The 14708-nt window shown below is 27.4% G+C and overlaps 1 protein-coding gene across 2 annotated transcripts; it reads right to left on the bottom strand.

Moving 5' to 3' along the window:
* Positions 1-215: 215 nt before the first annotated feature.
* Positions 216-7847, bottom strand: LOC101515417 (uncharacterized). Of its 2 annotated transcripts, XM_004515138.4 has the most exons (5): positions 7760-7847; positions 6930-7165; positions 4042-4124; positions 1784-3530; positions 216-1077 (listed from the first exon to the last, which is right to left on the bottom strand). In XM_004515138.4, exons 2-5 carry the CDS (start codon positions 7108-7110, stop codon positions 407-409), a joined length of 2682 nt encoding a protein of 893 aa, XP_004515195.1. In that variant the 5' UTR covers positions 7111-7165; positions 7760-7847; the 3' UTR covers positions 216-406. The 2 variants fall into 2 exon arrangements, with proteins under 2 accessions (XP_004515195.1, XP_027186579.1); XM_027330778.2 differs by lacking the exons at positions 6930-7165; positions 7760-7847 and adding an exon at positions 4221-4449.
* Positions 7848-14708: the final 6861 nt, after the last annotated feature.

Here is a 14708-nt window from a genome sequence, read left to right as displayed (position 1 = left end):
TTAAAGGACTGAATCGAAAAAAAAAACTTAAATGAGATATATAACAGATAAATGAGATAAGTTTACAGTCTTATTTTAAAATTCTTGGTCTAATTTTTTAAACATTTTCATAATTTATATATTATTTTTTAAATCTCGTAGAAAAGTAATATTAATTTTGAACCGTTCAATCAGATAATTTACTAGTCATTTAGATAAGATTCAAACAACTATTCATTTGTACAATAAGCATGATTAACATAGAGAGATACATTTCCTTGAAAAATTATCTTTTAAAAGGAATTAAGCCTAGGAAAAATAAACAAACACTAAAAGCTACATTAACTCTTAAAAAATTCTTACATCAAAATTTGGCCTTATAATATGCAGTAAAATATGATGATAGAAAATTATTACCATAACGTACTTAAGAGTAGATAATTTCCTCCAAGAGATCATCAAGAATCAAATCATCTAGCTCAAGGCCAACACATTCAGAATCAAATTGGAGATTCATCCACCCATCATTTTTTGCTAGATCCTTACTAACATAGTAATCCAATGATGGATAAGGCTCAGAAGTTGAATTAAGATACCAACTAATAAGTTTCCATACTTTTTGGAGAACATTATCTCCTCCACTTGGCAATGGATGAACATAAGATAGAGAAGACAAAGGTCTAGGATAATAACTGTATGATCTTCCAAAAATCTCCAACAATCCTTCATTAACTATATCAAATAGAAGAAGATGATTACAATGTCCACCTTCATCACAATTACCAGAACAATCAGGATCAAGAAGTAAACATCCCTCTAATTCTTCATAAACTGATGGATCAAGTGGTTGTTTATCAGAATACCATAATCCAAAAGATTCATGGCTAGTGAAACCTGAGAGTTCTAAGACTTTTTTAACATAATTAAATGCAGCTTCATTACTTTCATGAACTTCCATGCATGGAATTTCATATCCAAATTTCAGAAAACTCTCTCCAATATCAATTATCTCAGAGTGGTCCAGTTTAGGCTCTTGTTTCTCAATCATAGTATTGAATTCATAATAAGATGGATCTAGCTTCAATTCTTGATCTGATTCTGTACAACCAGCAACATTGCATTAATTAATTCAAACATGAAGAACCATGGTGAATGTAATAGGTTGTTATCAAAATCAACATAAGTAAATCAACAAGACAAGCAATGCAAATGGGGTGGTTTTCTTTGATTTGTTTGCTGACATGGTTGTCTTGTTTGATCGCTTTAAGGTGTCATACATAGTTATATAATGCAGTCAAGGTTTTAGAGGTTGCTGTAATAACAATGCAAAAGTAATTACGGTCGCAATGATCACATTTGTATGCATTTTGCGGCAATATCAAGGTTCGCAACATAACTAAAACTGAGGTGTCATCTTAAAAATGGTTTATAGCTATAACAAATATGTTCTCATTTTTTATTGGTGCTTGTATCCTAGTTTTTGTATTACTTCAACCTAGTTCTCATTGTTATGTTATCTGAAAGTTTTTTTGTTGGAATTTATATATTGGTTGGAGTAGCCTTGTACTCTAATGAACTTTACTTCTAAAAAGAGAATATTCTAGTTGTTAATTTATACATGGGGATATAGATTTAATTTTGGAAAAAGTCAAAAATAAAACTAAACTAAGCTTAACATTCACAAAAAACATATGCTAAAGCTTACTTGTCACAAACATGCAGGCACAAAGACAATGAATTTGGATTATATGTTAAGAAAGACATATTGAAATGTTCAAGTATAAAAAGGACCAAATAAATATACCTTCCAATACATTTAAGTTTTCCAACTCAAATGTACAATCTAAGAAGCTTGTGTCAGAAGAGAAGGCTGAGTTTGCTTCAACCAACAATGTACTAGATTCTGTTGTATATCCAATGTCCTGTTCATTGTAAGCACCACATTCGTTGTCTCTCAAGTTTTCTAAATCATCAAATCCTATGCTATTTTCTGTTTTTATCTCATCATTAACATCTGATTCTGATTCGGAAACACTCCTAACAAGAGCTTCTTTTTGGTCATCATTCAAAATGCTTTCTTCATTTTCATGATCAGAAAGTGTAGGTGACAGAATTTTCTGATCAGTTATACTTTTGTTTATGGTTCTATCTTCTGGTTTTCTAATTGAATTTTGAGGAGATAAAAGAACAGAAGGTTCCTCAATTTGGTTGAAGTGAGATTTTATATTAGGCAATGAGAGAAACCTTTTAATGGATTTTGGTGTCTTTATTATTGAACATCTATCATCTGTTTTCAATCTTAAGCTCTCAGTCTTAGGGTGCTTGACTTCATTGCTAACTTCATTGTGACAACAAGTCTCATAAAGCTGAGAATATCTATTAACTGATTCTTTTAGTGATGAAGTCCTCATACTTGATAGTTGTCTCTTATTGTTCCAGTAAGACGAAAGGCGATTACGGTAACCGCTTGTGCTGCCACTGTCTTTTCCTTCTCCATTAGGTACTTTAGATTGTTCATGGATCAACTTCCTTACATTTTTGGCAAATTTGTTTCCGCGAGGAATTTTGTCAATTATACCATCCATGGAAATGCGACGCTTTTCATTTTTGCTTTCTTCGATTATATGTTTTATTTTCTTTCTAAGATCCTTGAAGTTTTTAGTCTTTACACTGTTGGCTACCTGGGATGATTCTGATGAAATGTTACGGTCTCTTTCAACCAATTCTTGATCAACTTTATGTAATGAAGAAGTTGATGGTTTGTAAAAATCTCCTAAAGGCTCAAACATGGATACATTTGGAGTTTGTGACTGTATCTCCCCTTTTGTAATGAAAAAATCATCTACCATTTGGTTTATCTCTTGTCCTATCTCAGAATCTTTGGTTCCTGATGATGAACCACAAACAGGTAACGAGATCGAGTTGGCTCGTCTCGATTTACTATTGAGAGAGTGTTGTTGATTATGAATTTGGAATGGCAAAGGAGAACCAGGATCATTTATATATTTCAATAGAAAGTCCTTGTTTGTGTTTATCACATCAAGAGCATCAAGAAAATCCTTGAAAAGATGCGGTGAAGCATCGGTTGTAAATATTTTGGCATTCATCAACTTTTCTTCTGGTAAACTTTCACTAGAAGAACTCAAGTTTTTTGTATCAGTCCATGAACTATGATGCTTATGAATCTTTTCATCTTCCAAAGACTCACTAGAAAACATTTCACCACACTCGACACATTTGTCATTGTAACTGATCGGTTTCCTCCCTGAGAAAACAGGTGACAACACATCCAATGTGCCTGCGGCGAGGTGGTTTTGAAAAGTTTCAATAACTGGTTCAGGATTCTCAACTGTTAACAACATCTCACTAAGTGGATCAACCTCTAAGTGGTGAACTGAATTTACGCGAGTTAGCTGTGATTTTGTTGGGCAGGTTGAGCTTCTCTTGTGTCTACCCTTCTTTTTGTATTTATCCTCATTAAGAAGTGCTTTTATTTTTGATTTTATAGATTGTTTTTCATGTGGAGTGGACTGTACCATCTTTTCTTCAACCTGGAAAACTTTATATTAAATATTGTACAGAATGTATCGTAACATTATTTCAATAATCATCAATGTACCATCCTAATCTGTTTAAATAGACTATACTATATTGAATGGGCTTAATTAACATACGTACAAATAGACTATGCTATATTTACAACAGATATTACTTTCATTATATGTTCCTTTGTGAGCCTATTGTAAACATTTTTCTCTCTTGGCGATTATAATGTCAACTAAATGTATCATATCATAGTGACTAAAATGCAAATGAAACATAGTTAGAGAATCTTGTAGTCCTACAATCAATGCATTAGAGGTTGTTTGATTAAGATCAGAAAGTGAAGATTTAAATCTTGATAAATAAATAAATAAATATTGTAAGCAACTCATCAAAATTGGTTTTTGAGATCTTCCTAGAGTCACAATTTGAGGGGAAAATAATGGTTGATAAGTCAAACAGAGCCAAAAACAAATAGAACATTACCAGAAAGCAACAAACATATTATCTTTTACTTACATTAGGTAAATTTGTATTTGGCTTTAAAACTACTGCCATGTTATCAACCCCAGAATCATCAGAAGTTCCTGGAATTTCATCTCCTACAGAGTGAAAAATAAGTTGACATTTAACAAGTGGAAATAGAAACTATGTAGCAGAAAAAATTATATATATGTATGCTGTGAGAATAAACAAACCAATTGTTCCAAATTTTATTTTCCTCTGTGATAGGTAATAGGTTTACTCAGGCTAAAATAGCAGTAATAGGTCAACATGGATGGACACACATGTTTGTCCATAGATTAGAGACAACACATGCAGTTGCAATCCACTCAGAGTTTTACAAAAAGGTTCGCGATTACGATCAGGGTTGTAATATGATATTCGACTTCAATTGACGCTCAATCGAACACATTTGACTGTGATGTTCTTGGCAATCTTAAAAATTGTTTCGCCACAACGATTTAAATAATTACTAAATGCTAATTTGCGTGTCATGCGATATAATTTAATATATTAGTGAATATAAAATAATATATAATTTAAAAGTAATGTAATTTTTATTTTAGAGTAGAATATACTTAAATATTTATGTGTTGAAAAGTAAATATATTTTTTAATAACTATATATATGTTAGGTTTATTTTAGTATTCTACTAGATGATATTATGTCCTAGAGTATTATAACATTCATTCATGAGTGCTAGTTTGTTAAAAACAATATTTATAATAGTATTTAAAACATCAAAACAATTTTTCACATATGCAAATATAGGTGATATATATAGAAGGAACACTACAAAGCATAATAAGTTCTTTTAAGGTTCGAAAACCTTAAATAATAATAATAATAATAATAATAATAATAATAATAATAATAATAATAATAATAATAATAATAATAATGTTTGTTATATAATAAAAATGTTAGTTAAATAAAATTGTCAAACCAAATTATATAGTTATGGTATTTTGGATGAAGAGCCGTTTCAATTACTTTAACTATTGTTTCGTCTAATATAGAAGGAACACTACAAAGCATAATAAGTTCTTTTAAGGTTCGAAAACCTTAAATAATAATAATAATAATAATAATAATAATAATAATAATAATAATAATAATAATAATAATGTTTGTTATATAATAAAAATGTTAGTTAAATAAAATTGTCAAACCAAATTATATAGTTATGGTATTTTGGATGAAGAACATATTTAATTACTTTAACTATTGTGTCATCTAAATAAATAGAATGTGAAATGAAACATCCAAATAATTATTTTCCATTGTCAAGAAACTTCAATAGTGGATTACAAAAAATTATAGGCTAGAAGAGTTTCTAGATGTTTAAGACATAGGAAGTTTTGAGTAAAGAGTGAAATGATTCAAAGTTAGTGAAAAGATTAGAAGTACTTCGTTTTCAAATATTTAGTATTATTCAGTTTTATTTTGTTCCAATTAAGATTTGTATTTTCAAGTATAAAAAGAAAGAAGTGTTATGAGATACACACATATTCAACATCATATGGTAAAAAGTTCTCTTCCTATGCAATGATAGTTATATGTGATCTTCAACAATAAATGAACAATATTATTGAAGTATATGTGAATTCAGGGTATGTTAAATATTGAAATAAGTGTGGTTGAGTTGCATTTCATAATGCTTTTATCATTGGTATATGACTTGAATCAAATGCAAGAAGGTGATTGAAAAATAGTGGATAGATATTTCTGCGTGTTTGTAGCTGAACTTGCATTGTGATGTTTTGAAAATATTAGGTGATTTTTTTTTACTGAAATGAAATGTTTGATAAGTAATGATATACTTTAAGTGTATTGATATCAGAGCTAGTGGATGGATTTTTTTTGTGAGTAACTAGTTGAATTTGCATTGTGATACTTTAAGACATTGAATGATTTTTTTGTATGAGTTATTGAAATGGAAATTTTGATAAATAATAAGAGTCTTAAAGTATATTGATATGAGAGTTTTTAAGTATATTGATATGTCATTGAATGGAAAATTATAGTTGAAGTTGTAAAACATATGAAATAATTAAAGGTTTGATAAGTAATTAGAGCTTTCAAATGTATTGATATTAGACTCTTTAAGTGTATTGATAGGTCATTGAATGGTAAATTGGAGTTGAAGTTGTAAAACGTATGGAATAATGAAAGGTTTGATAAATAATTAGAGTTTTCAAGTATATTGATATCAGAGCTCTTAAGTGTATTGATGAGTCATTGAATAATAAATTAGAGTTGAAGTTGCAAGAACAATTGTAATGGGATGGACAAATGAAAGGGTTTGCTTTATATATTAGTGAAACAAAATAGAATGAAAGTAGAAAATGGAAGAAATGGTATGCTTTGGAAGGTGTTGCATCATAATTTTGACAAAAATTGGAGTCATAGCATAAGTAAAGATAATTTGTAGATGATAGAATTCGGGTAACTGTTTTGATATATTATAATAATAGACATATAGATTCTCAATAAAGGATAAATAAATCAATAGTTGATTTGAATTAATCACATATTGATCAATAATCCAATCAAAATTTTGCAAATACATCCCCCAATTACGACATTGTGACATCAAGATTTTTATGGATTGTGATATCAAGATTTTTATCTCTCTACAACAACAACTTAGGCCACATCAAACACATTCACCATGATATTCTCGATAATCTCAAAAGTTACACTAAGATAACAATATAAAACATTATTTATAATATAAAAGACTAAATAAATTTATTTGAATTAACATCATATAAAATAGTAGTTATTTCTTCTTATCACAAATATAAACAAAAGTTAAAATATATTTGGCTTAAATTTTAAGTCAAATTTATCTTTATTTTGCTTATATATTTGTAAGCCAGAAGAAGTATATGCTTACTTGCTTCAGGACTTCCACCACTATGCCTTCTATGTGTAAGCCTTCTCTTGACATGACGCCAATGATGATACTTTATAATATGAAGAATTCCCCATACTCTTCCTGGATGAGTTTCATGACTTTGATGACTATTGATTCCATTAGATATTGCACCCTCTTTATCCCTAATTCTCTTTCCCATGTCTAGCCAAATTCAATATCAACGCTTTGTATATAATCCTTCAAGCCAAAGAAACCTAATACATGTCACAAGATAAATATCAAGAACATGAACAAGTAGTATTATATAAGCAAATTAGTATTAAAAAAATTAGCATCTTTGTATTAAAAATTAAGCAAAGGTAAAAGACCAATTATATTGTTTTTTTATAAAGGGCATTAACATTTATCAAAATTGCTAACTGGGTTAAGCGTAATGGTTATAAGGCTTGATAGAGATTAAGATAAATCACTTAATTCTAAGTGTAACAACAATAAATTAATGTCCCAAATTGATTTAATAATAAAATTAATATGAATTGCAATTGAAGAATCTAAAGTTCAATGTTTGAAAAAGTATGCGAACAAAGAAGAAAAACGTCATCCATAATATACAAACATTTTCTAATTATGAATGTTAAAACAAAAAATGATAAAATTCACAGAACATTTGAGATCAAAGAATTGAGGCTCAAGAAAAAGATGAGAATCAATCTAGAAATAAAAATGTATTAGACAAAATAAAATTTGAAATTTATTTAAGAAAGCATCATCAACATTATCATTCATTAACATATGTATTCAATATGTATTTTTCTTTTGAATGTATGATCATAGAACAACATAATTACCTCTAGGCAGCCATAACCAAAACCGAAAATTTTGGGCCTGGGCATAGATGGATACATCTTGGTAGCGAAAGAGAAAGTTTCATAAAATTTGAACACATAGAAATAAAAAATAAAATATTAGTTTTATTATTCTAGTGATGACACGTGACAAATACAATAAGTGGTGTAAAATTCAGCTTAAAAAAGTAATGAATCTATCTATTAATATCATATTAAATAAATCCAAATTATCGAGTTCGTGTCTATTTTCTTCACGAACGATGCTATTTGTTGGGGAAGAAAATGGCAACAAATCAATACGAAAGTAGAGATAACCAATTAAAACAAAGTGTTCGTCCAAATACACACATTGGTAATGAGAATGCGATAAAATAAAAAATAAAAAAAAGCTCCATTTAGGACTAGTCCAAAAGTTGTACTCATTTCATCGATGTTTGGTATATATTTGAGTATTTCTTGTATCTTTTTATTATTAATAATATATATTACCATTAAAAAAAAAAATTTGACACGTCACCACCTTCTTGGGATTTTTCATTTCAAATTTGTTTCATGTCCAAAGTAGAGATGTTGAGAATTTATTCATAGGTTTTATGAACGAGTATTCTTAAGAGACTTGTAAATATGACACCATTTCCCAAATTCCGTAGGAACACCAAGTGATGGCAAAATAAATTAAACCTTTCACTTTTTTACTCTACTTTTCTAAAAACTATTTTTTCTAACTCAAAAACAGTTTAATTGTTTGAAAAAAATGGTGTTTTTTATATAATTTTTTAATAAAAATTACCAGTTTTTTCTATAATTTAAAACAAACTGTTTTTTTTATTTAAAAAATAAATAATTTCTGATAATAAATTTATTTATTATAAAAATAATTAAAATTTTTTATTTCTTACTTCCCTTTTTTGGTAATTAACTAAAAAAATGAGTATTTCAAAAAACCAGTTTTTTTATTAATTTAAAAATAAGTAATCTAAATGCAAAATAAAAAAATGTAATAATATAATTTATATAGTATTTATTTAATTATTTAACTCTTACATATGCAACTAGTCCCTACAAAATGCGATAAATTGATATTAGTCATTGTAAAATAAAATTTTTAATTTAAATATTTGCAAAGGAAAGTGTAAAAGTTTTCATTTTAATCCGTAATACTTATTATCGTAAGGTTTTTAAAACAGTTGAGTAATTAATGACTTTAAATTTAGTCATTACATAATTCAAAAAATTTAGTTTTAGTCCATCGAAAATGAAAGAAAAAAAAACATTTATAATTCCTATAAATGTATAAATTTGATTTTAGTACGTAATAAAAAAATTGTTTAACTTTAGTGTACTGTTTTTATAATGAATTATTATTTTTATTATTTTTATTTAAAAGATATAAAATATTAATTTTGGTTAATGATAAATATTTACTCTTCTATGATTATATATTGAATTAAATAAGCTATTAGTTTCTATAAATATATCAATTTTTGAAAAATCCTTCTAAAATTTTCCTTTAAATAATACAGTCCCCTTACAAGTGGTGTAAAATTCAGCTTAAAAATGTAATGAATCTATCTATTAATATCATATCATATTAAAATAAATCCCAAATATCGAGTTCGTGTCTATTTTCTTCACGAAATATGCTATTTGTTAGGGAAGAAAATGGCAACAAATCAATACGAAGTAGAGATAAGTGTTCGTCCAAATACATACATTGGTAATGAGATATGGGATTAAAAAAAACTCCATTTAGGACTAATCCAAAAGTTGTACTCATTTCATCGATGTTTGGTGTATATTTGAGTATCTCTTGAGTTTTTATTTTATTTTTAATATTATATATAAATTAAAAAAATAAATTTGGCACGTCACCACATTCTTCTTGAAATTTTTAATTTATTTAAATTTATTGCAACTCGAAAATAGAGATGTTGAGAATTTATTCATAAGTCTTATTAACAAGAGTGTCAAGGACACTTGTTAAACAATTAAAAATAAAAATTTTATATAAAAAATAATAAAATTTAAAATTTTAATTAATTAAAAGTATAATTATCAATATATTTATATTTGAAAATTTTTATATTTAGTTTTTTTACAAAGTAATTAATTAGGTTAGTAGGCTTTGGTCATGTTTCATTAAAATAATTTTAATCTCTATTTTAGGCAAAAGACCATGGAGCTTATTTTCATACTTTATATATATATATATATATAAAGTTTCTTTTTATACTTCCTTCCATGACTTTGGTTTTTTTATAAATAAAATGACATTAAGGGGAGTATAATGAATACTTCAAATCCATTACATAACAAAGTATTCAGCCACTTTGGATACATATCAAAAGGTTATTCCCACTTATTAGCAAATATCAGTCTTAAACTTTTATGCTTATTTACAAATAAACCAAGACCAAGAGACAACTTGACTCTGCTTTTCCTTTAATAAGAAGTGACAACTTAATCCATTAACTTATTATCCATCCAATCCATATATTGTGTTTTTATTTACATCCAATGGATTATATCTATAGTTACTTATTATAAATTTATAATATAGTTAGCTTTAATAAATATTTTTATCATGATTGTTCTAGAAAATACTTTTACTAACTCAAAAATAGTTTAAATGTTTTACAAAAGAAAAAGTGTTTTTTTATATAATTTAAAAAAAAAACGGTTTTTTTATATAATTTAAAACAAACAGTTTTGATTATTTTAAAAAAAAATCTGATAATAAATTTATTTATTATTTTAAAAAATGAAACTTTTTATTTTTTTACTTCCCTTTTTTGGTAATTACCAAAAAAAAATTAGTATTTCAAAAACCAGTTTTTTATTAATTTATAAATAAATAACCTAAATGCAAAATAAAATAAATAAAAAAACAAAATAATATAATTTAGTTATTTATTATTCCTTTAATTATTTAACACTTACATATGCAATTAGTGCCTACAAAATGCAATAAATTTGATATTAGTCCCTGTAAAATAAATTTTATAGTTTAAATCTCTACAAAGTGTAAAGGTTTTCATTTTAATCTGTAATACTTAACATTGTTAGTTTTTAAATCAGTTGAGTAATTAATTACTTTAAATTTAGTCCTTGCAAAAGTCAAAAAATTTAGTTTTAGTCCATACAAAAAAAAAATTTATAATCCCTACAAAATACAAAATAATTGATTTTAAATCCTATGTAATAAAAAAATTGTTTAACTTCAACGTACAATTTTTATAATGAATTATTATTATTTTTTTAAAAAAAATATAAAAATATTAATTTTGATTAATGATAAATATTTATGATGGATATGATTATATGTTGAACAAAATAAGCTATTAGTTTTTATAAATATATCATTCTTTTTAACTTCTAAAATTTTCCTTTAAATAATACAGTCCCCTTAAAAAAATTTAGTTAGCCTATTTAGTCCTTACCATTAAACTCATGTGAGTTGTCTATTTAGTAATGTACACATAGCTTTTTAGAAAGTCAATACCAAATGAAATTTTTGAGCAACTTATACCAAAGATTAATTAGCTTTCACCGTCTCAGATATAATTGCCTCCATGAGCGGGAGAAATAAATGTATATCACACTCTTTTTTTTTTCACCAAGGTTTTGTCCCACTAAATTTTCATGGTAAGATTTTTAATAAGGTAGTTCTCGTAAAAAATGATGTTTTACTTTTTCCTTCACTAATATTTTTTCTATTGAATTTTTCTTAGTAAGGTTTTAAGGAGGCATATACTCAATAGACATCTAAGGGGAGTGTTATGAATATTTATATTAGTGGATATTCATTCTCTTTAAACTTTTCCTTAATATCTATGACATCCATTAATGAATGATTTACTATTTGCTAGTGGCTTACCTTATGTTAATGTGATTATTCATGTACTTATAAGTTATAAGATTTGTATCTTATAAATAAGACACATATGCCATTGTGAAGTATACATTATAAGATAGAATACAAAGATTATATATTCTTCTCTATTTCTCTCCTTCATCTATTTTATTATGTACATTGCGCTCATTTAGTTAATTGGTAAGAGTTAGTGAATTATTGGCAGAAGAAATCAGACTGAAGACCACTCTGCTGTGTCAGATAAGGAAATTCTCTCAACTCCTCCATTTGTTTTTGTTGCTCTTGTTCAAAAAGAAAAATCTTAAGGGAGAGTTTCATTTGGTAATCACGAATGTGATTTTTGCAAAGAAAAAGGTCATTGGAAAGCACATTGTCCAAAATTGGGGAGAACCCATATAAAGAATTTTATGGGGTCATCGTCCAACGTTGTTGCTTCTACTCCTCCAACCATTTGCTCTACTAGTTTTGCATACTCATCTGAGACTGCTTCCCAAATATCTAATATTGTAGAAAAACGCCAAAAACTTCTTTCCACTCAATCAAATGTCATGTCTGTCTCATCTACTAAAGGTTTGAACTCCTCTAGCCTATCAGGTATATCACCTTCCATATGGTTTCTTGGTTCTGGAGCATCTCATCATATATATGACATATGATGATAAATCTATTTTTCCTTGTTTGTGCCGGTTATGTCTTCTGATGGAACTCCAATGCAATTAGTAGGCATTGGTTATGTCTCCACACCTAACTTGTCTTTTTCTGATGTTTATTATATTCGTAATCTCACTTTGAGTCTTGCTTATGGTAGTCAAATATGTAATTTCGGTTATTCCATTATATTTTCTTCCACTTCCTGTTGTGTGCAGGATCCACATTCTGATAGGCTAATTGGGACAAGTCATAGAAATGGGGGATTTTATGTTTTGGATGACCTGTGAGTCCCAAATATTGCAGCCTCAACAAATATTGTTGACTTATTCTCTAATTTTCGCTTGAACTCTTCATCTTCTAGCTTTTATTTATGACATTCTCGCCTTGGAAATGTTTCTGCTTCTAGATTAAAATATTTGGCTTCTACTGAGGCTTTAAAAAAGTTACAAACCAGTGATATTTCAGATTGTTGTGGTTGTAAACTTGCTAAATTTCCAGTTTTACCATTTAGTAAAAGTGTTTTTGTTTCATATGCGCCTTTTGATTTAGTTCGCTATGATGTTTGGGGTCCATCACCAGTTCTCACCAAAGGTGGATCTAGATATTATGTTTTGTTTATTAAGTATTACACTTGTTATTGTTGGGTTTATCTTATGAAAAGTCGGTCTGAATTTTTTATCATTTATCAAATATTTCGTGCCATGGTCAAAACTCAACATAATGTGTTTATAAAGAGCTTTCATTGTGATTTAGGTGGTGAATATACATATAATACATTATTTGAATTACTTGCTTATGATGGCACTCTCCACCAGACATCTTATAATTATACTCCTCAACAAAATGGAGTTGCTGAAAGGAAACATCATCATATTGTTGAGATTACTCGTTTCCTTTTGTTGTTTGTTCCAGTTTCTAGTGAGTTTTGGGGGGAATCAGTTCTTACTGATGTATATGCTATTAATAGAACTTCATCGTCTGTCATATCAAATTTGTCTTCTTTTGAAAAATGGTATGTTTCTATCACTGATTACCATTCTTTGAAAATCTTTAGTTCTACTTGTTTTGTTCTTCGTCCATAAGTAGAGTAGAGTAAGTTGTCTTCTCGTTTTGCCATGTGTGTTTTTCTTGGTTACGGAGAAGGTCAAAAGGATTATCGTTGTTGTGATCCTCATGCAAGAATACTATATGTTTCTCGTAATGTTATTTTTCTTGAACACATCCCTTTTTACTCTGTTTCCTTTTATTCACATATTACTAAGAGTTTGATCCAAATCATTACCTAAAAATGTTTATTTTCTTTCAAAAACGATTATAATTTTTTTTTTTCTTAAGAGTGATTAATCATGTAATAAATAAAAGATGCACCAGAAAATGACTTGATATATATATTTTTTTTTTGTAAAAGAACGTAATGTAATTTACTAAAATATTATTTATTTATTTGAAAATTTAATCTTCCAACTGTTAGATGGATGTTCATTTACGCTATAAAATAAATTAAATTCTCTTTATGTGAAATTCAAGAGAAACAAGGTTGAATGAAATTAACTACGATTCAATTATTTTCTAGCGAAAGAAAAACCATTTTCGCATTTCTATTTAAAGATAACGATCAAAAGTAAATAACTTTATAATGTATCATATCAGTTTTAATAATACATAACATTATTTTTAAGTAAGTTCCCTTTTCCCACGCACGTGCACCAGAAAAATATCATTCATACAACTCTTTGGGACCATTAGTACCTAAATGTTGGTGTAAAGAGTTAGTTCATCTCACGACAAAAATTAAACTAAATAATAAGTTAATGACCACAAAATATAGATATAACATCTTTTTTGTAATAAAAGATTTAATGAAATTGATTTTTTTCTAAATAATTCGCAAAGATGTATGTCAAAAAATATACCTAAAAAAATTCAAGTAGTAACTCACCTAGAACACATAATTAGATCAAAATAAAAATAACAATAAAATGTATGCAAATTATGCATGTTCCTAAAAGTATATGATCTGTATATATAACCAATCACTAAGGCGTCCACATTGAAGTCACCTATACCAATGGAGAAATTAAACCATAAATTAAAGCGTTCATAAAGATGCATATGATATGTCATGAAATGATAATTGTAAGACCCATAATTTTAAAGTATACTTTATGTATTTTAGTGTATTTTGGTATTGAACTCGGAGGCTTTTTAGCCAAAGTTATTAATATTTTGGAGTTTATATGATCAAAGAGATATTTTGATGCCGATTAGAATTACTCGTCGATGAATGAATTAAATTAGCTGCGGTGAATCCTATACGGAGAATTTAATGCCTTACGGGTGAAATGGTAATTTTAATAAATATCTAGATATTTGGAGATATTTGTTAAAAGTAATTAATATAATATATATATATATATATATATA

This window comes from Cicer arietinum, chromosome 4 (genome assembly GCF_000331145.2).
Source record: "Cicer arietinum cultivar CDC Frontier isolate Library 1 chromosome 4, Cicar.CDCFrontier_v2.0, whole genome shotgun sequence".
Taxonomy (NCBI): Eukaryota; Viridiplantae; Streptophyta; class Magnoliopsida; order Fabales; family Fabaceae; genus Cicer; species Cicer arietinum.
Note: the sequence above shows the minus strand (reverse complement) of the source record. Positions and strands in the feature narration are given on the sequence as shown.